The sequence below is a fragment of the Xenopus laevis genome, chromosome 4S, assembly GCF_017654675.1.
Source record: "Xenopus laevis strain J_2021 chromosome 4S, Xenopus_laevis_v10.1, whole genome shotgun sequence".
Taxonomy (NCBI): Eukaryota; Metazoa; Chordata; class Amphibia; order Anura; family Pipidae; genus Xenopus; species Xenopus laevis.
This window is the reverse complement of record NC_054378.1, coordinates 47481043-47503759: the sequence shown is the minus strand read 5'-3', so window position 1 is coordinate 47503759 and position 22717 is coordinate 47481043. Positions and strand designations below refer to the sequence as shown.

The 22717-nt window shown below is 40.7% G+C and overlaps 2 protein-coding genes and 1 long non-coding RNA gene across 4 annotated transcripts in view; 1 reads left to right on the top strand and 2 right to left on the bottom strand.

Annotated features, from left to right (window-relative positions):
* Positions 1-124: 124 nt before the first annotated feature.
* LOC121393268 (protein kinase C delta type-like) lies at positions 125-11466 on the bottom strand. 2 transcript variants are annotated; one of them, XR_005960927.1, is made up of 10 exons: positions 11087-11466; positions 8538-8650; positions 7333-7491; positions 5422-5513; positions 3492-3554; positions 3217-3355; positions 1621-1812; positions 1006-1134; positions 549-673; positions 125-374 (listed from the first exon to the last, which is right to left on the bottom strand). XR_005960927.1 is itself a non-coding variant. In XM_041561199.1 (9 exons), the coding sequence occupies exons 1-9, from the start codon at positions 11376-11378 to the stop codon at positions 629-631; spliced, it is 1224 nt and encodes a 407-aa protein (XP_041417133.1). In that variant the 5' UTR covers positions 11379-11466; the 3' UTR covers positions 387-628. The 2 variants fall into 2 exon arrangements, 1 of the variants encoding a protein (XP_041417133.1); XM_041561199.1 differs by lacking the exon at positions 125-374 and having other exon boundaries at positions 387-673.
* A 2095-nt stretch (positions 11467-13561) lies between these two features.
* On the bottom strand, positions 13562-16660 carry LOC121393267. The gene is made up of 3 exons (XR_005960926.1): positions 16175-16660; positions 14427-15041; positions 13562-13782 (listed from the first exon to the last, which is right to left on the bottom strand). It is a non-coding gene; the product is annotated as an uncharacterized LOC121393267 (long non-coding RNA).
* Positions 16661-17598: 938 nt separating this feature from the next.
* cibar2b.S (CBY1 interacting BAR domain containing 2 S homeolog) overlaps positions 17599-22717 on the top strand; it is a 30496-nt gene continuing 25377 nt past the window's right edge. Inside the window, exons 1-2 of the mRNA XM_041561198.1 lie at positions 17599-17775; positions 20297-20531. Coding sequence (XP_041417132.1) covers positions 17756-17775; positions 20297-20531 — 255 coding nt within the window. The 5' untranslated portion in view covers positions 17599-17755. The remainder of the gene's footprint in view (positions 17776-20296; positions 20532-22717) is intronic.

The window sequence follows — 22717 nt, the reverse complement described above, 5'->3', positions numbered from 1 at the left end:
GGGGGAATGATGGGGGCCAGAGGTGGGGGGGCAATGATGGGGGCCAGAGGTGGTGGGGGAAATGGTGGGGGCCAGAGGTGGGGGGGAATGACGGGGGCCAGAGGTGGGGGGGAATGACGGGGGCCAGAGGTGGGGGGGGCAGAAGTGGGGAAGGCTGATGGCAGGGGTCTGAGTATAGGAGGGCCGATGGCGGGGGCCCTTGGTGGAGAGCGCAGAGGGTGGAGGCAAAAGGGACCAGCAGATCTTTCCCAACTGGGACTCAGGAATGACAGACCCTGAATCATTTTTATACCACCTGATGGGTTGGTGCAGCCTGGCTCTTCTACGAATGACAGGGGCTCTTCACAGACTGCACTGACATCCACAGTCGGTATCTGCAAGAAGGAATATACACATTCGTTTGCTCTCTCTCATACTATTTACTATTTGTAGGGTTCGGACTAAAGACCAATATAGTGGCAGCCCCAGGTGCACTGAGCTAGGAGTGTGCGGGTATATTTGCATGTACTGTACAGTGTCTTAAAAAAAGAGGCTTTCTTAACTCTTACCCTGCCTTGCCCAGAACAGAACCAGCCAAGCACCAACCACATTTGTCATAGTCTGGCTAAGGGGATGGGGGTTTGGCGTTTCAAGAATATACCTCCAGCCACAGCACTGAAGGAGAAAGGACCTGCTGAATTACAGAAAATAGCAATGATTGGTTACTTCAGGAGAAGGCAAATGAAAATGTCTCTATAATGGAAGGAAGCCACATCATGAGTACAATTCACTTACTGAACTTGTAATAAAGGGACCTGGGGAAATACAATAGGTGAAGTGGGCAAAAGGTGAAAGAATACGTTGAGACTCAGTTGGAAGTTTTTTTTTTTTTTGAAAACGGTTGAATTCTCCATTAAAGTAATATGCCTACTATGCCCAGGTCAAATCCCACCAGAATAAGGCTGATACTTGGGGTGCAGAAAATGATGTTTCCTCCAGATAGAGCTGCTGCAGTGATGGACTTACAGATTGTGGCTTGAAAGGAGGTGGAATCTTCCTGTTCTCCAAGGCTGCCCAGTCAACCGATCTATAAAACGGGTGTTTCCTTATATCCCCCGATGTGCCCAGGCGCTTGTCTGGATTCTTCTCAAAGAGCTTAATGGAAAAAAACTCATTAACAGATGTTCAAATGGATAAGTGGCTACACAATTACCAGGAGGGTTTATTCTAGGTTTTTCCACAGCAAATAGTAGGAATTATGTCAGCAGTGAGTACATATGTATGATGAGGGTGTCTGCAATTTCTCTGCTGTTGTGTAACATAACTAGCGACATGCAGGCTGTTCCCATACTGAATACACAGCTCACATTATGCTCCTCACCCCCAGGGTCCTCATAAAGAAATGATCACTCCGTAATATTTCCTTCAAGTTAATATTTCTATCACTTATCTGGGACTTCTGCACGTAAGTATCCCATCCCACCTCAGTTTTGTATCATTTCCAAGATTTCCTGTATTAAAGTTGAAATGAAAGTCTGTAGGAATGCAAAGATAACCATCTCATTGGCCCATTCATTTTTATATCTTAGATTCTGTCCTTTTTTTAAGGGTCAGTTATTTCCGGCACATGCTCGTACGCACCTCCTGCATCAGACTTTTCAGATCAGGGCTGATATCCTCTGGAATGGAAGGCTGCTTCAAGGTGACTGATTCGATGATGTTGAGCAGTGTCAAGCCTTCGTGGAATGGAGATCTTCTGGCGGCCATTTGGCACAGAATAATGGCAAATGCCCACCAATCCACTCCTGCGCCATATCCACTCATCAGATGAATCTAGAGAATAAAAAAGATCTTTTGTTAGATAATTACATTTCTTAGGGAAGCATTCCTGGAATAAGTTTGTACATCATTCTCACAGAAGCCTTAGGAACAGAGATGCAACATTGGGCAGGAGATCCCTTCCTTGTGTCGGACAAGGATAAACAACATTTAAACAAAAGAGGCTGGCACAAGTCTGGACCCACAAAGTAGTAAAGCTAGAGTCGGATTATAAAAGGTTAAAAGGCTTAAATTTTATTCTCCATAATTAAGAACCAATGCCTGACGTGTTTCGTGTCTACTGGGGACACAGCCCATGACTAAGTGTCCCTGGTAGACACGCAACGCGTCAGGCATTGGTTCTTAATTATGGAGAATAAAATGTAAGCCTTTTAACCTCTTACAATCTGACTCCGGCTTTACTACTTTATGGGTCCAGGCGTGTGCCAGCCTCTTTTGCTGTTTCCTGGTATCTGCTCCCTTCAGTGGCGGAACTACCGGGGGAGCAGGGGGTGCGAGCGGGCCAGGGCCCGCACCCCCTCAGGGTGTATGCACACGCCCCAGACCTTCAGCAAAGGGAGCCAGCAGCGTTCCTAGAGGGGGGAGGGCCCTGGTGCGTGACGCACAGCCGGGCCCCACCCCCCTCCCGCTGCACGCCACTGTAATCACCCTGTCAGCGCGTTGTACGGAGGGGGGTGGGGCCCGGCTGTGCGTCACGCACCAGGGCCCGCCCCCCTCTAGGAACGCTGCTGGCTCCCTTTGCTGAAGGTCTGGGGCGTGTGCATACAGCGGTAAGCTCAATCAACGTATTCTAATACAGCACATACTGGTTACATAGTTGTGTAGTTTGAACATTTAAACAAACCTAACATACATTAAAGGAACAGTAACATCAACAAATGGAAGTGTATTAAGTTAATTAAGATATAATGCACTGTAGGCGTGCAAATGAAAGTGTATTTAAGTAATGAATTAATAATGTAGTGTTGCCCTGCACTTGTTAAACTGGTGGGTTTGCTTCAGAAACACTACTATAGTTTATATAAACAAGCTGCTGTGTAGCCATGGGGCAGCCATTCAAAGCTGAAAAAGGGGAAAAGGCACAGGATAAACAGATGATAACAGATAAGCTCTATAGTATACAATGCGATTCTATTTTGCTTATCTGTTATCTACTATGTGTCTTGTGCTTGAATGACTGCCCCCGTGGTTATACAGCAGCTTGTTTATATAAACTATAGTAGAGTTTCTGCAGCAAACGCCCCAGTTTTATTAGTGCAGGGCAACACTTCATTATTTATTCATTACTAAAAATACTTTCATTTTTTGATGTTACTGTTCCTTTAAACAAAATAATTGAACAAAGCTAATTTACAGATGTAAATGAATTCCTGATAGTAAATAAAAGAAGTTTCTCACCTCTGGAGCCATGTAGTGGTAGGACCCTACTAGATCGTACATCTTCTTGTTGCCGAAAATCCCTTCTACAGCTAGGCCGAAATCACTGATCTTGATGTGCCCCTCGGCGCTCAGTAAGATGTTTGGTGGTTTAAGATCTCTGGAATAAAGAAACAAAAGTCATGACATAGGTCTGGCAACTGTATTCAGCTATGGGTAGTAGTAATTAATAATGATGAACGCAATAGTGGAAAAGTAGTGAGGAATTAGGGCCAAGACTGAAAACTTGTACTTACCGGTGCACAATACCACATGAATGCAGATACTGTAGACCGATGATCATCTCTGCAGAATAGAATCTATGCAAAAAAAAAAAAAGAAGAAGAATGTAAGCATCTTTTTAATAATATAATCTTGGATTCTAATCCAATATATAAACAAATAGTAGTTAACATATATATGAAATTCTAAATATATATATATAATATATATATATATATATATATATATATATATATATATATATATATATATATATATATATATATATATATATATATATATATATATATATATATATATATATATATATAAACAAAGCCATGTGGAGCCGGCACTCTCGATAAGATGCAATAATTTGCCTGGGTGCAACGATCAACAAACATCTCCATACAATCGCAAAAAGGGGATCAGAACTACTCAGCAATTAAAAATTAAACAGAATTTATTTAGTAAAATAGCAGCAGACTGACGTTTCGGCTGACTCCTCAGTCAAGGCTGAGAAGTCTGCCGAAACGTCAGTCTGCTGCTATTTTACTAAATAAATTCTGTTTAATTTTTAATTGCTGATCCCCTTTTTGTGATTATATATATATATATATATATATATATATATATATATATATATATAATCCTTGGTAACGCTGGAGCACCCACATATAAAGGTCATCTTTGGTCATGCTATAGATCATGCTAAATAAAGAGAAAAACAGGTATGGTCTTTCTCCCCCCAAAGATAACACTTTATTTTTTCACTTGGATAGGACTGACGCATCAGCTTATGCATATACTTTGTACAAACTGTGTAACTAAAAGTGTCTTTTTTTAAGAAAGTTACAGTTCAGTTGTGCAAGAATATTTTTTCAGGGGGTTATATATTGAGAGTGCTGGGGCTAACTCATTTAGTATATATATATATATATATATATATATATATATATATATATATATATATATATATACACATATATATACCTTATGTTTATTATATATATATATATATATAATAAACATAAGGTATTCAAAGGAAAAGTACATAAACTATACAACAAAAAAATTGGTTGCGCTCAAACTCTACTCCCCCTTTCTGTGAAGTTAATTTAATCGGGCTAATTGTTGCCACAGGCATTCAATATTTGCAGGTAACTCACCGCTTGAAGTCCCTGGCCCAGGTGCAGCTCCCTGAACCCGCAGATTTGGTAGACACAACAGTCAATAGAATCCAATATTGCACGCAATTTCACGGATCTGCAGACAGTGGTGGTTTTAAAATGGCTGTATTTCCCCAACAGATCACCTAACGCGTTTCTTGTGTCATCACACGTTATCACAGGCACTATGAGTGTCTATGCCTATAAGTACATGTAATGACACATGAAATGCGTTAGGTAATCTGTTGTGGAAATTTTAAAACTGTCACTGTCTACTCATCCGTGAAAGTGCGCGCAATATTGGATTCTATTCAAAGAAAAAACAATTAAAAAATTGCTGAGGAGGAGATTAGGGTTATGAAATGCTAATTGCTTCTTGTGCAACAGCCTAGGCCATTGCTATAAACAAATTTGCTTTTTTTTCCCTCTGACATTCCCTTGGTACAACACTAAGTGAGTTACATGTAAAATGCACCAAGAGTTGGAGCATAACACCTGAACAGTGCCCAATACTGTGTCTAACTAATATCAGCACAGGGGTTAGTGATCCCTAAATGCCCAAGTGTCCCAAATCTCTCTATTCAAATATGCTGATACGGATATATAAAGTTTGAGGGATGGGACATACCACCTCTTTCTCGCTCTGAAGGAGGGAGAAAACCCACAAGAAACTGCACCCATTCAAATCTCCCTTTCGCATGAAGCATAAAAAACTTGGGGTGGCAAAAATACTCTAACAGGTAGGGAAGATTGGGAATAACATGCAACTCCATATAGATCTTGGGATGTCACTTACTGTATGATGTCCCTGTTCAGGCAACCTCTCTTATTTATAAGCTGTTCCAGGGTCCCTCCACTCATGAACTCCATTACAAGAAACGCATGCATCTGGTTAAATGAGAAGAGAGCGAAACATGGGAGCTGTTAAAACAAGACTACTAGAGCACAACTGTATTCGATTTTAAAGCAGAACCAAATACAGGGATCACATTTACACATCATGGAGCAAAACAATTCCAAAAATGTAGTGGATTTTTTTGTCTAGTCTTGAAGCCTCTGGCAACGGAGAGAACAAGAGTGAAACAATATTAAAAGGGCAAATAAAAGAATTTATCCCTATTTCCCTGCTTCAACACATAGGGGCAGATTTATCAAGAGTTGAAGTGAATTTGAGGGAATTTTCGAAGTAAAAAAAGTCGAAGTATAGCCATTCGATGGTCGGATTTCGAAGCATATTTCACTTCGAAACTCGACCTTTGATAAATCTGCCCCATGGGGTCTGATTGGATTATTTTGAAAATACTACACTATATTGTGCTTTTTGCTTTTGTTGTTTTGTTGTCAGAGGCGCTGATCCGTTTTTCTTTGTGAAGGAATTTTACAGTGTAGAGACTGAAGCAGGACCAGCAGGAGTTAACAGGACTAAAAAGGACTAACGTTTTTCCTCCCTTTTACTTTTACTTAGTTTTGAAGTTGTGCCTTCTGCTCCTACTCTCGGCACATGAGGAATGATTCGCCTAAGCAACTCCCAAAATGTATTGCCCAAAGAGCTCCTGCACTTCTGAGGGTTGGTATGGAACAAGGAGAGTTTAATCCTGCTACAGGCAGATATGGGTATGTTACGGGTTACCTTTAAGTTAACTTTTAGTATGTTATAGAACAGCCAATTCTAAGCAACTTTTCAACTTTTTATAGTTTTTTTGATTATTTGCCTTTTTCTTCTGACTCTTTCCACCTTTCCAAAGGAGGTCACTGACCCCGTCTAAAAAACAAATGCTCTGCAAGGCTACAAATGTATTGTTATTGCTACCTTTAATTACTCATCTTTCTATTCAGGCCCTCCCTTATTCATATTCCAGTCTCTTATTCTAAATGGTTTCTAGGGTAACTTTATGCCTAGCAACCAGTGTTGAAATGGCAAACTGGAGAGCTGCTGAATAAAAAGCTAAATAACACAAATCATAAATAAATAAATAAAAACCACTTGCAAATTGTCTCAGAATATCACTCTACATCAGACTAACTCCCATATGTAATAAAAGGCACAAAGTTTGCCCAGGAGCAGTAACACATAGCAACCAATAAGATGCTTGCATATGTGACCAGGGAATTCTACCTGCTGATTGTTTTTTTTTATAGGTTACTGCCCCTGGTCAAATGTAGTGCCTTTAATTTCATAAACCCCTGAAAGTTAAGTCAAAGGTGAACAACCCCCTTAAGTAAATAGTGTATAGTGCCAGATAAGACACTAGTGTAATAGCAGAAGGTATGTTTTTTTACCCACACTTAATCTGCTCGAGTGCAGTCCACAAAAAGTAAGACAATACCTTTGGATATGTGGTAGTATGAATCATTAGTGGTCAAAGATTTAAGCATTAGAAGGAGGAAATTTCCAAGCTACATATGCTCCCTACTACAACTGGCACAGAGGACACCTGTGGGAGCCCAAAACAGTGATCTAGTACTTAATAGATACTACCCTGGGCTGAGTTTTTGGAGAACAGGAGCAGACACTACCCACAGGTGAGTTTTTGAAGCAGAGAAGCAGCAGCTCTGGCTAAGGGGTGAGAGACTAGAATCATTGGGGTGCCCAATTTCCTTTTAAGAAAATAAGTATAATATGGTGTCTTAAGTAAAGTCAGTAGCAGCTTTTAAATAAGGCAAACAGTAACATAAACTGCATGGTACTATTGGCTCTATGCTGTACCTGCGTTTGGAAAGCTCCATATCCATGGCAGAGAAAGGGACAAGCTCCAGTGATTCTGAGAGTGCGCGCCTCCGTCAGGATGTCCTCTACACTCGTAGTCTTCCGAATCACTTTGATTGCCACTTGATCTCTGCAGTTGTTAAGCGACGCCAGCATAACCTGAGAATGACAAAATAAACAATAGCAGGGTTTAAGTATACACTTACAAAATGATTCTCATACAACTACACATTAATTACACATTTTAATTCATGTAATTTATTAATAATTACTATTAAAGCAGTGTCTGTCTTTGCAAACTCTTGCCCTACCACTGAAAAATTGTGTTGTATGTTGGGCCTCTGATTCTCCCCATACTTTCAATGTTTTGTGATTAGCAGACTTGAGATGGAGGATAACGTGTGTAATGCACTGGAATTTACATTTTCTTTTATTATACAAAAAAAAGCCATTATTTGTATTAAAGTGTACCTCTCCTTTAGCTCCAAGGTTCTGAATTTGATGTTATAGAGTTAATTATGCTACAGGCTTAAATAGACATACCTCCCAACTGTCCCGTTTTTAGAGGGACAGTCCCTCTTTTGACAGCTCAACCCGCAGTCCCTCGTTTGTACTGGAAAGTCCCGATTATCTCTGCACTGAACAGGCAGAAAAAGAAACGTTTCTAACTTAACTGGCTTTTGGCAGAGAGTCCAGAACAGCCAAAGCTGCAGATACTTTTGTAACAGTTTTGACATAAGCAAATGAGTAATTTCAACAATATAAGATAACAGGTCTCTTGGAAGAAGTTACACTCACAGCTTAAAGGGCAATTCACCTTCATTAGCAAAACTGTAATAACTGAAAAAAACCACAGACATATGTTCAAACTTTCATAACCTGCCAAATTTTATAAAATGAACATGGTAATTAGGGGGTGCGGCCATAAAATGGGCGTGGTTTTTTGTCCCTCTTTTTATTTCCAAAATGTTGGGAGATATGAACTGACACAAATTATCTGTAGTTGTTCTGATGGCTTTGTATTTTATTTTTAAGGGTAAACAGAATTGTTTTCTGTAACATGCAATAGCTCCCTGTTGCTTTCTCTAAAATTGCCACATTTTTTACATTTTTATCAGTAGCTTCTGCCTGAGTTGCTTCACCAGCAAATTTGCATTTTCTAAACACACCAAAATATACCAGTACCTGGGAAGCCAAACTCTCACCTTTCCGAAGCTTCCTTTTCCCAGCTCCTTGTGAAACTTGTAGTTGGTGATGTTTTTCGGATTTTTAGGCATCTGAGCTTCAACACAAGGCCTACTCGCTCCACTTCTTCCTGCTGGGGGGAAAGAATATTAATTATTCAAAATGTTAACATACCCTGGAAGACACCTTTCTGTGGTGTTGAATTAATGCGAGAAGATATTTTTTTATTTATGAGCCTCTGAGCATCAGTGCATTGCTTTAAATGTATTGGAAAGTTGCAGAAACCCCAAATCTGATTGGCACATGGTTTATAAGATGAAAAGATGTGCAGGCCTGTTTGTATATATATATATATATATATATTCCATGTTTCTAACATTCACAAGGTTCACAAGTTGTCTTAGGGCTATGGTCCCTTCTGCATTCTTAGTGATGCCCCATGTCACCACCATTACTTGCCAGAGTTCATTGAGTTTCACTGAGATATAAGCTGATGCTTCAGGGCTGATTATTAAATTCTGATGCTGGTTACACTGGTTTTTGTGCTGCCATGTAGTAAATTATCTGTATTAAGTACTAATCAGCCTTATATTGTGATATTTCTATTCTATGTGTACTGTATATTGTGAGTGGGTCTCTAAGCTCAGTAAGTGACAGCAGCACAGAGCATGTGCAGTGAATCAGCAGAAAAGAAGATGGGGAGCTACTGGGGCATCTTTGGAGACACAGATCTTTACTGCTAAAGGACTGTGGTTGCCTTGGGCTAGTACATAAATCCAAATCATAATGTACATTTCTAGCTATTTCTTTATTTAAGCTTTATTTCTCCTTTAACACATAACTATTTCTCATTTGGCCAAAAATTGTACCTACAGCAGATGGGACCAGATTGGAATGCGGTTTGCACCCCAGTATGCTGCAGTTTTTAGGGCTAAACTAGAACTGGATTTCCTATCTATTTGTACAGTAACACCAAACCACTAGCATACCTCTGCAACATTGATGACATTTTGATGATACTGAGAAAAAGCTCATCCAGTTCCATGAACAAGTAAATACTTTTCACCCAACCTTAAAGGGGTTGTTCACTCTTTATTTAATATGAAGTAGAGAGTGATATTCTGAGACAATTTGCAATTGGTCCTCATTTTTTATTAATTATGGTTGTTGGGTTATTTCGCTTTTTAATCAGCAGCTCTCCAGTTAGCAGTTTCAGCAAACTGGTTGCTAGGGTACAAATTACTCTAGCAACCATGCACTGATTTGAATAAGGGACTGCAGTATTTATAGGAGAGGTCTGAATAGAAAAATGAGCAATAAAAAGTACCATCATCAAAAAAATGTGTAGCTTTAGAGACAACCTCCAAACTTGAGGAGACTTATAAAAAGACCCAGGAGCAATGGAACCCACCCATGTGGAAGGAAGAGATGCAAAACATGCCCACACATCTTCTTCTCAGATAATGTGCCAATTCCTGGCACACCAGAGTACGACCACTACACTTGCTCATCCACCAATGTGCTTTATACAATAGATATGCTTTATGCAATAAATGTGTTTTATACAATAAACCCCATTGGTGAAGGCATTTACATTGGAGAAGATGGAGAATGCCTCAGAAAAAGGACCATTCACTACACAATATAATACACCAGTAGGAGCCAACATAGCATCTTTGCAATCAGCTTTGAAAAAGGAATTGAAATATTCTGAAAGCTTGCTGTGTTTATCATTTTAGTTATTCAATAAAGATATTGCCTGTACAACACTTGTTTTATGCTTCATATCAACAGTTTTACCCTATAAACCCATATACATAATTAAATACACAAAGTAACCTATAGTATCCAATAAGATGTCTGCTTTTAAACAGGTGGCCAATAAATGCCATTTGCTGATTGGTCGTCTTAGATAACTAGACTTTCTTTTTTATTAGCACCTTTTTTTTTTACATAACCTCTGTTGCTACTTATGGAAGTCCATTCTAAGGGTCAATTAGAGTGAGTTTTGGGGCGAACACTTGTTTGCTGTGCTTTTTATTTACATGAGCAAATTATAAATACATACATGCAGAAAAATATGGTTAGTAAATGATACAAGCTGGAGTGGATCAGTGAGAAAGGTTTAACTGGCATGGATATATTTTTGAGGCTGCACTTTTAGCATAGATAGCAATGTCACCAGTGTTGTTGTCCACAAAAATCAATCAGACCTTTGTTTCCTTTTTCTAACGTATAGGGGACTGTTTAAACATACTTGCCGATGGGATGTTGGTGATTTTTATCATCAATGTCAGATAACCAACCTCTAAGTAGTAGAGCAGTAAATGTCCTTCAAATTATAGCCTAATATCCCTTCAGTTGGGTTTCCAGATGTAACTAGGAAAGCAAATGGGCATTCTCCATAGATCTCCCCCAACTGTAAGTTGAGCCCAACTGACAAACTAGCAGGGTGCAGGGAAACTTTCTTGGAAGGATGAGTTACAGATAACTATGAATGAAAATCTTCATAGTCATATTACAGATAACATTTTAAAATTACGTTTATGACCAATCTGGTACTTCTTACCTTCTGCTGGCTCTCGCTCTCTCTCTCTCTTCAGCACCTCTTGCTCTACTTGACGCAAGCTTTTCTCCTCCATGTTGTTACCCATAAGCTTGGTCTTTTTAGGTGCCCCTTCTGTCTTCTCCTTGATGGTTCTCTTCCTCGTGAGCACACGGGATTCTGGAGAATTTTTGGATCTATCCATAGCTGGTTGATATATCCTGAAAATAACTAAAATATAGAAAAATCGCTTCTCACTGGGGAGACGCTGTGAAAGTGAACCATTCACTGAGACAGCTCTATGGTCAACTGTCATTCAGCAACTGTGATTTGGCCGTGTGCACGCTACTGTTAAAGGAACAGTAACACCACAAAATGAAATTGTTTTAAAGTAATGAAAATATCATGTACTGTTGTCCTGCACTGGTAAAACTGATGTGTTTGCTTCAGAAACACTACTATAGCTCATATTAACAAGCTGCTGTGGAGCAATGGCGGAAATTGAAAAATGGCTATATGGCACAGGTTAACTAATGGAAAACAGATAACAACATTAGACAGACAGAGTTTATCTGCTATCTGCTGTGTAACCTGAGCCTTTTCTCCTTTGAATGGCTGCCCACATTGCTACACAGCAGCTTATTTATATAAACAATAGTAGTGTTTCTGAAGCAAACACAGCAGTTTTACCAGTGTAGGGCAACACTACATTATATTTTCATTACTTTAAAACACTTTTATTTTTTGACGTTACTGTTCCTTTAATGACAGTTATACAGGGACACGTATTACATAGCTTCCCATGTTTAATGTATAACCTCATTAATCATGAGCAGTTGGCCATTTATTTGGATTTGCTTTATAAAAAAACAAGGGGACATTTTTTTTACTCTTTTTATATAAATTATTTCCTTCATGGAATTAGCCACAAAAAAAGACAGGAAACTATTATTATAATTATGTATTTATAAAGCGCCAACATATTGCGTAGCGCTGTAAAGTAAATGTGATTATACAACTAAATCACATGAATTATATACATAGAACATATGGAGCTACATTCATCACAATCAATATCGGTACAAAAGGTGAGGAAGGCCCTATGCAGAAAGAGCTTACACTCTAAAGGGATGGGAGTAATACACAAGGTGTGGGAGTGGCACTCGGTTTCAGCACATCGTTTTCTGACAAGCACTAAAGACTTTGGGGACACACAAACACAATACAATTAAGGGGGTGTAGTTTGGGTAGAATGGAGGTCCAGGTCCCCCAGTCTGTAGTATACAAATTACACCATTGGATTGATGTTTAGAAATAGGGGCCAGCAGGACTGCCATCAGAAACCACAGGGCCCAATACAACAACATTTTCTATGCCCCGCTCTCCCCAGCCTGGTCCCCAAGCCCTGCCCTAGATCACACCCACACCACTGTAAAAAGGCCACACAAACATGAGCACTAAAACAGTAAAAACAGTTGGCCAAAGGATTATTAAGCCTGCCACCGCGTCAAGGTAGACTCTTTAGGCAGGTACCAACACTAACCTAAATTGCACTTAGTTCTAAATTGTGTCTTTATTTCTAATATACAAATAAGAGCCATTTGGTTTAATCCAGTGGTCAAAAAGAAAAAAACATTGGTGGTCAGCCTCCCCTCCAGTTATAAAAAACCATTAGTGGTTAGGTCCCCCTGTAATTAAAAGAAAAAACTTGTTGGCCAGCCCCCCCCCCCCACCTAATTTATAAAAAACATTGGTGGCCAGCCCACCCTTAAAGTTAAAAAAAGATCAGTGCAAGCCAAAAAATGCATTGGTCAGGGTGCCTCCCACAAGTTAAAAAAAAACATTGGTGGCCAGGGTCCCCCCAGAAAAGTTTAAAAAAACACTGGTGGCCAGGGTCCCCCCATAAAAGTTTAAAAAAACACTGGTGGCTAGGGTCCCCCCATAAAAGTTAAAAAAAACCAGTGGTGGCCAGGGTCCCCCCCATAAAAGTTTTAAAAAAAACAACATAAACTGGGTTTAAATAAAAAAAGCCCATTGGCATTCAATGGAAATTACTTTTAAAGTTTGGTGTGTGTTCTTCTTCATTCTCCTCCTCTTCTTCCGCTCTCTCCGGTGGCTTTAGCGACTCAAGGGGAGCCCGGCTAATCCGGCAAATGCAGCACAACCAGGTCCTCCTTAAAGGGGTTGTTCACCTTTAAATTAACTGTTAGTATGATGTAGAGAGGGTTATTCTGGGACAATTTACAGTTGGTTTTCATTTTTATTATTTGTGGTTTTTTAATTATTTAGCTTTTTATTCAGCAGCTCTCCATTTTGCAATTTCAGCCATCTGGTTGCTAGGGTCCAAATAACCCTAGCAACCATGCATTGATTTGAATAACAGACTGGAATATAAATAGGAGAGGTCTGAACAGATAAATGAGTAATAAAAATTAGCAATAACAATACATTTGACCCCCATTTGAAAACTGGAAAGAGTCAGAAGGGAAAGGCACATTATTAAAAAAACTATAACAAAATAAATAATGAAGGCTAATTGAGGAGTTGATTAGAATTGGCCATTCTATAACATACTAAATGTTAACTTAAAGGTGAACCAGCCCCTTTAAGACTCGAAAGCCACCAGGCCCGGGACTGTTCCCCATGCACCCCACTGATAGCAGTTCAGTTTGCCAGAATCCACAGATTGCCAGGCCGGGTCTGCATTCCACAGTGTTGATCTAGATTAAAACAAGTTGTTTTTGATTGATGACTGGAAAATTTTCCGTGGCTGCCCATAAGTGTGGGCATTTGCAGTGGCACCATGAAAAATTCACAATATTTATAGCAGATTATTCCTTTGGCATGCACGGGTCTATGCCATCTTACAGCAGCCCCTCTGGCATTTGCCAAAACCCACAGATTGCCAGTCTGAGCCTGACCCCACACCCCCCCACATACCACAGTAAAAAAGCCATACAAACATGGGCGCTAAAAACCTATTGGTGGTACAAATTTAATAAAGAAATTGGTGGTCAGGGACTACCCATAATACATAAAAGTTAAAAAAAAAAACTACACTGGTGGCCATGCCGCCCCCTACAAGTTAGAAAATATTGCTGGCCAAGGGCCTCCCATAAAAGTTAAAAAAAAACATTGGTGGCCAGGGTCCCCCCAACAAGGTAAAATAAAAACATTGGTGGCCAGGCCCTCCCCTTACAGGTTACAAAAAACAAACATTGGTGTTCAAGGGCCCCATAGAATATTTTAAATAAACATTGGTGGCCATGGGCCTTTAGAGTATTAAAATATAACATTGGTGGCCAAGGGTTTAATAACTAAAACTAATAATTAAAAAAATACATTGGTGTTCAGTAGAACTTACCTCAGGTTCTCTTTTCTTGTTCCCTTTGGCTCCTTTCATGGTTTTGGGACTTTGTGTCTTTGGGTTTCCAGGTCTTTGGGACATTGCACTTCGGATCCAGTTTACAGGCTGCCAAGGGGGGCCAGCTAATTCGGAAAGAGCAGCACCCCTTTAGGCCCAGTACAACTGTTACTCCCTGTGTCCCCCTGATGGTGGCCCTGGGTGTGTGTGCAGATCTTTCAACTTTCTTAATTTGTCACAGAGGGACTTGTTGATAATTTTGTCATTGGAAGCAACATCATGCACATGCACACATGAAGCCTGAACATTATGTACTGCGCATATTACTCTGCTGTTCTGCCCATGTGCACATTGGATTTTTGCCAGAAATCGGGGGAATGCTAATGAGTAACAGGAGACTGTCAGACAGAGCCCAAAATCTGGTAACGCTAAAAATAAATAGGTGTTCTCTGCCCCTTTCAATTTCATGTGAGGCAATTGCAGACGGGACTGAGATTCAAAATAGGCCCTGAATATAGTCTTGGGTGTGAGAAAGTCACGGAGCACAGGAGTTTTCAATCAGGCAGATGAACATTTTCGGAGAGGATGGATGGAGGCATTGCATTGCATGTTGACCTGTATAGAAAGCGCAATTATTATGTACTGTGTGATCCAGAGAAGCCACCAGTCAGAGTCAGAGCCAGTAACAGCATTTGGAACATAATTTGCCCCCCTCTCCCGCTGTATTTTTGGATGTTGTATGCGTCACATCGGCATGCCTACTAAATATGATCGTTTTGACGCGAATGGCTGTCCAGGCAACCTGCTGTCTTATTGCCTTCTCTGTTATAACCTTTTCCTGCTTTCCCTCCTTTGTGCAAAAAAAAAAAAAAAGCCTGCAGTAGGTCATTTGTTCAGTTGTGTAATGCGGGATGGCACTCGGAGCGCTTCATTTTACAAAGTCGCCCAAAGTTTCCTCGTGAGGCAACTTCAGGCGACTTCAGAAAACGAAGCACCCCACGTGCCATCCCAACGGCGAATTAGATTCTAGCTGGCGGGAAGGGAAGGCGAGATTTGTTGCCTGAAGAAGAGGCGATCGTTTGAATCCTACTAACTACATGATAATTTCGAAGGATTGGTCGGACTTCGCTAAAATCGGTCGTTTGGCAAGAGAAATCTTTGCATCTATGAGGACCTTAAGTTAACATTTGACACCCCTGGTGATTTTTAAATTTCCTTCCCCTAAAAAAACAGCAGGTTTCTTTGCTATGGTTGGGGAGAAGGGTGACCAATAGAAGGGAGGTTAAACATTATATGTCTCTCTCCCTTAATTGCCCATCTATATGATTTCTTTATACCCTGCTGATTAAATAATGTCTGGATGCTAGCTCAGTGACCACACCTATACATATATTAGAAAACAGCAGATTATGAGGCTAAGCAGTGGCGTAACTGTAGAAACAGACCCACACAGATGCAAGGGGACCAGGACTGTGGGGTCTGCTGCACATAAAGAGGGGTGAGGGGGTTGGTGGGGATACCACAGAATTGCTGTGTTCGCCACACCCCTTCTAACATTTGTTTGGGGGGAGGTGAATGCTAGTTACGCCACTGAGGCTATTTACTATACTTTGATTTGTGCCCTACTATTCATTTTGCAGACCATTGGCACACTGTAAAATGTTATGTGCTTGAGTCAATGTTAGTGTGTTAGACCATTTCACTGCTCTCCCCTCTTCCAGGTCTTTGCATCACTCCCCCTCCCTCACCTTGTTCCTGTGTGAGCGATGCATTCTGGGAGATGTAGTTCCTTCTGAACGTCACAGACGACTGTACACCGCCTGCTTCCCCGTTGCTGTGTGTTGTGAAGTTTGGAAAAACTCCTCCTGCCTGACCCCGCCTCCATATGCCCCTACAGTGCAAGTCAGATAGTAACGCTGTTTACTGCCGATTTCCTCCTTTGCTGCAGTAATGGCCGCCTTCCTTCTGCCTGATTTGCTGGTTTGGCTGTCACTCCACCTTCAGCACTGCAGAGGTTTGTTTCTATTGGTCAAATGGTGAGACACTGATCACTGCTTGTGCTGCTGCTTTAGTTTGCCTATCACCCTATCACTACAACTGTGTTTAGCTGGAAGTACATCAGTATACAGTTCCTGTGTTGGATTCCATTAGTATTCTATTCTGTCCAAGATGAGAGGTGGGAGAGAGTCCTGGTACAGACCTATACAAACCAGGGGACCCTGGCAGTGCTCTTTAGTCCAGGACACAGTGGAAAAATTACACAATAAACATCCACTCTGGCAGCAGAAACTCTTTTGGATGAGTCCCAAGCACAGCACTGAGAGAGCACTGGATGAAAAAAAGTCAGAAGTACCAGTCAGCCCACATCTAATTAATAAATGATAATAAAGTTGAAGTGTCTCTGCGTCCAGTCCCTGTGTCCGTGGGATTGCGCTGCTGCGCATGTGCCCCACGGATATGTTCTAGCGCCCGTTAATTTAACGGGCTTAATGTCTAGTAAATGATATAATCATAATGGCAATACATCTGCTTTATATCTTTATAATACACAAAAGCCATGAATATCTTGTAAATGATTTCCTTATAAACGGTGAGTTCTGATGTCATCAGTTATAAACGGTGAGTTCTGATGTCATCAGTTATAGACGGTGAGTTCTGATGTCATCAGTTATAAACGGTGAGTTCTGATGTCATTTCTGTCACATGACTTCCTAAAACTTGTGTATTATAATAAAATAAACAAAATATGAGGATATTAGAAGATTCCTCGGAGTTCCATGACCTGTATAAAAGCACTCGGCCTCCGGCCTCGTGTTTTTATATGGTCATGAAACTCCTCTGCAACTTCTAATATCCTTATATTTTACAAGAGGGGGGTACTTTATTCACTATACTGTATATCGAGAAACCCACGATAGCAGTAGTAAGGAGAATGGAATTTGATTAATCTGTCTAGTCTGTCTAAAGCTGAATTTGTGTTTGAATGTTGTTAGTTAGTGTGCAATACACTGGTTATTTGGCAGGTCAGTTGGGGTCATTACGTGCCTTAACCCTTTAATAAGAACTAATCCCGTGCTGTCAAAATAAAGGCGAGGCTGGAGATAAACTTGGGAGCAGGAAAGGCATCTGCGACTCCCACAGTGACTGCCTGGAGACCAGGGATGGCCCGCCCTGACTCTATAGGTTTGTTGTGGGGTTACCTAGCAACCACTGGAGAGAAGCCTGAAGCCGGCAAAGAAAGGCTGCTACTTGGGACTTCCATTAAGCTCTAGCTGTGTTTGTATCTAGCACTTTCTCTTCAATATCTGCTATCCACTTCATCTGAAGGCATGAATATTGTCCTCTCCCGGTAAGACAGCTACGATCAGAAACCAGGGGCACTGGGGAGGGCAAAGGGCTAATAGCGCAGGGAGCTGCCATAGGGCTTCACCGTATAGCTCTCAACTTGTGCCACTGAATCATACTTACTGTGCATAATTGTATATATTTATTGCAAATCCCCCACTTGGGCTATTAATAGATTGTAAAAATGTACAGCACCACTCCATATACCGTAGTGCCATATAAATACATACAGTAAACTCAAGTGACAATGCCATTGTTGCACAGGCAAGCTGCAGTAAAAACAAGCCCTCTTATGCACTATGCTACACAGAGTCCAGCACTTTATTCATATTTATGCTAGGAAAAATGCAATGGAGAAAGGGCCTTTTCCAAGGGATAGACGTTGTCAGGCTTGGCTTGTGAGTTGTGACCACAGAAGTGTGCTTTTTCATTCAAATGTGATATATCCCTCTGGATCTGCCATAAGCAGTGACTTTCCCATTCACATGAACGAGAAGAAGCTGCAGGTGGAAAAGGTGCATCGAAAACTGGGATTTTCCCTCAGAGGATTTCAGTGGTTGATACATACAGGGGCGCTCCGCCAATGAGGCAAGCTGAGCTGCTCGCCTCAGGCGGCAGCGCCAGAGAAGATTCCAGGGGCGGCAAAAAGCCGCTCCTGCACCTTTAAGAGCCGAATTTACGGCTTTTAAACCATAAATTCAGCTGTACTATTGAGAGAGAGCGCAATTGCACTCTCCGCAATAGTGTTCCTGCCTCCCCTCCCGACAGGTAAGCCGGCGAGGGGGGGCGGCATTGCAGGAGCCGCCTCAGAAACGGCGCTGGATACATGGGGCAGGTTTACAAAAGGGCGAATCTATATGTACCCGCCCTATTCAAATTGACCTAAGCGCAAAAGTAATAAGTAATAAGTTTTGCCAGGTAGAAATGAACATGAGTGAAAGATCGATATAAAATGGTCGCGCTGACGAATTAATACTAGCGAAATTTCACCAGCGTACGGCTGCTGTGGCGCAACTTAGCATTTCAGTGAATTAGTGTAGTGGTAACGAATTTACAACTGGCAAGTGTGGCAGAGCCTTCCCTGTCGAATATTCGCCCTTTAGAGGTGATTTAGAGATAAATAGAGGATTTCTGTAGTTGGTTTCAATTAGAGTCCCAACACCATGTAAATTATGAACATTCTTTGCTGGTTAAGCTTTAGATGAGAGAACTGAACATGTATTTACTATTTGCCAGCTGTTTTGGGGTTTGATTCCCTTGTTATAAAATGTCAACAAGTGGTCAGGGCCTGAGATATACTGAAACTGATGTGTATTTTCCTTTATCATTATTATTATTTTGAATAAATATTATTATTTATTATTATTATTTATTTATATATGCTTTATATAGCACCAAGCTATTCACCAGTGTTTTTTTACAGCTATATCATTCACATCAGTGCCTGCACCAGTGAAGCTTACAGTCTAAGTCCTTATCACATTTACGCACCTACTAGCATTACTTGTATCAATCGCATTGCTTGCATGCCTGTATGTGAATTGTGGGAGGAAACTTGGATGTGTACTTTAAAAAAATCTGGGTTTTTTTCTTTGATAACCCAGTTTCTGTTTGACCAGTTGAACAAAGCATTCCAAAAGATTTCAATTCATTTATATTGACTGCAAAATTGGTATATGGCAAACAAATGCAAGAGGTGTGAATCACCCTATTCATTTCTGTTAATTCAGAACAGAGAGTAGCCTCACAGGATGTCTCCAAGTGCAGGGCTGTATATGCCATTGCCTAATCTTATCAATAAACCTTCTATGATGTTAAGAAAACGCTAACGTTTAACAATAAAATACTAACACTAAATAGTTAAGAATAATGGATCCCTAAGGGTCAGGGCACACAGGCAGATTCAGCGAGATTAGTCGCCCGGCGACAAATCTCCTCTTCTTCGGGGTGACTAATCTCCCCGAACTTCCTTCCCACTACCTAAAATGTATGGCACTCAGCGAGATTCGTTTTCCGAAATCGCCCGAAGTTGCCTCATGAGGAAACAAAGACTTCCTAAGTGGGAAGGTGGCAGTGGCCTACTGGACTTGAAAGGGGTGGGGGGTCCATCTTAATGGTCAACTGGAATAAAACTTGAGGTTGTTTACTGATTTTTCTTTAAATTTCTTTAAAGCTGGCCATACTAACAAGTCTAAACAGATTTAATCAACACCCTGAGAAGGATCTTATTGGCTAACTAATCTTTTTAACAAACAGTTCATCTATCAATGGTAAACCATATGTGTGGGGGGGAAGAAAAATACTGCAGTCCTGCGTTTCTAGTGACAAGTTTCTATCAATTGAAGGAACTTGTCAGTATTATTTGAAGGACCCATCCCTGTCCCTGGAGTATTGATCCAGCAAGTTTTTGGTGGAGCAAGACATTTTGAGATGGTTTATGTCCTTTTTAAAGTATTTTGCAGCAACAGTTTTGCTTAGATATACTTGCATTCAATATAATGCATTGTTGACTTTTCTCATTTTAGGGATGCTCAGGTCAAAATTATGGAGACCACTGTGGCCAATGCAGAAAAGTACTTTGGGCAATTCTGCTCTGTGCTAGCATCCTACACACGTAAAACAGCGAAACTAAGGGATAAGTCTGATGAGCTTGTTAAGAACCTCATAGACTTCGCTAACACTGAAAACCCAGAGTTAAGGACTGCCCTTAAAAACATGGCGGAAGAGTTGGCAAAAATACAAGACTATCGGCATGCACAGGTATGTCTTGGCTGAGACAGGCCAGCAAAATATATCAGCTAAGAATCCATTCTAAAGAAGTCTGTATGTGTCTGTGTGTACCCATAATGTGTTGCATAGTTTTTAACTGAGAACGTACATTTGTTTCACCCTGTTTTCTTGACATCAACTGAAGTGGCAGGGCGAGCTTTGTCACCCGCATTTAAATCTTCGCTACTGCAGTATTCAAATAACCACTGAAGCTACTGTCAGATCTAGGGAATCTAATGTGCAGTGCTCAAATATATCCTCTCATCTTCCATATGGGTATAAAACCTATTGGCTTTCCTAAACCATATGATCAATAATACTGTTCCAACTAAAGATAAGTGCTATATACATGTTAGTTCATCTGCTTAGGGTTACAGTTTCCAGATCATGTAAAAAAAAATCAGGTGTGGGAGAGGAATGCCTATGCAAGCCCCTACAGCATCTGGGAACTAAGTGTGTATTCTGCCTCCCTTTAGTTCCAGCCCTGATGAATCCCAGTATTTTTTAAAATGCAAACTATATCAATGAAAACACTACAGAACTGTACTAATCACATACATTGGTATGGTAGTTGATCAATCCTATTGAATTTACTGCAATGTACTGCAAGACTATGCAAGCCCAAAGTGATCTTGAAGGTTGCTTTGAAAACTGTATTGTACACACAGAAACAGAGTTTACTGCAATTTTGCAAGAGTGTATATGGATTGGCAATTTCATAGTTCTTTTCACTATAGTGCACTGGTTTGCTAACTCCTGGCAAATAATTTTTAAACTTTAAAGGTTCAAGCTCTTAACTGAGGTCAACAACTGTCCATGTCCCTCATATCTCATAAGAATTTTAGAAGTGTTGGAAAACAAATTATCCTGTTGTAGTTCCACGGGTATCAGTGGTAACAAATACAGTAAATTTTCCCCTAAATATTACTCCAGATTAACTGATTGGTGCCTCTCATCATCTACTAGGGACCCTCATATGGCAGCCTTCTTTTCAGTTTGGAAACCTTCATTTAGACCTATATAGATCACACACTTGTGTTGATACAGTCAGTAGAAAAATTTGGGGTTTCTTAGTAGAACTCACCAGTTGTGAAGGGTGGTCAAGGTGGTGCATCGCCCTGAACCCTCAGCTTGGGAAGCGAACCACTGTATACAGAAAAAGGCAGGCACTAGCAGAGACCAGTCTTCTAGGCAGGCTTGTGAAATCATTCAGTAGTTTATTTTAGTACACAAGGATACTGCCTTACGCGTTTCATATCACTCAGATACTTAATCATAGGCTTCAATTAGACCAGGGATCCCCATCCTTTTGAACCCGTGAGCAACATTCAGAAGTAAAAGAAGTTGGGGAGCAACACAAGCATGAAAAATGTTCTTGGGGTGCAAACTAAGTGCTGTGATTGGCCATTTGGTAGCGCCTATGTTGATTTTCAACCTACATTGAGGCTCTGTTTGATAGGTTGCTCACGAGCTACTGGTTGGGGATCACTGATTTAGACCTATCTTGCCATTTCAAGCAAGTAGTAGATATAGAGACTCTATGTGCATGCTTCACACAAGACAAATATTATTCAGGGATAGCACATGCTTTACTCTTTTAAAGTAGAACAAATTTTAATATCGCTAGGGGGTGATGTTTGGCCCTTCCTTTTACCCAAGGCCAACACTCCTTTTTCTTTAACCATTTTAACTAATCTTTTGAGTTCTCTCTTGTACCACCCTGAGCATGTTTATGTGCAGTATAGTAATTCTAGAGCGATAACTGTACTGTGCATGAGCCAAGCTTCAGTTGGTACAAGAGAAACCTGTGAGGAGGTAAACGATGGTAGAGAGACGCTGTAGGAGAAAGCGATTTTACTCACTGGGGATGCACTCAGCAATTTTAACCTCCAATCTATTTTATGTTAGTGCTATACAGGGCTGATTCTCAGCCTCTGTATAAACTGACACCAACAATCTGCAGGCCTCCGCTTGTGTGTCTGCACTCATAGGCACTGTGGGTGCCAACATACGGAGTGAACTCACGCATTTCTGTTCTGAAATCCACACTTATGCCGCCTAAGAGTGCAAACATACAAATGAACGAAGGCCTGCTAATTGGCTGATGCTTTGCTTACATTTATATGCAGGCCAAGAATGAGCCCTGTGTGGCACTACACTAAACTTATAGAAGAAAT

Bases quoted from the DNA above. Each gene is read 5' to 3' on its own strand.
- LOC121393268 (XM_041561199.1), bottom strand. From the start codon at position 11,378: ATGACAGTTGACCATAGAGCTGTCTCAGTGAATGGTTCACTTTCACAG. The intron at 3,356-3,491 runs GTAAGTACAAGT...TCTTTATTCCAG, and splicing joins TCATGTGGTATTGTGCACCG to AGATCTTAAACCACCAAACA. The intron at 1,135-1,620 runs GTGCGTACGAGC...TTTTCCATTAAG, and splicing joins TGAAAAGTCTGATGCAGGAG to CTCTTTGAGAAGAATCCAGA.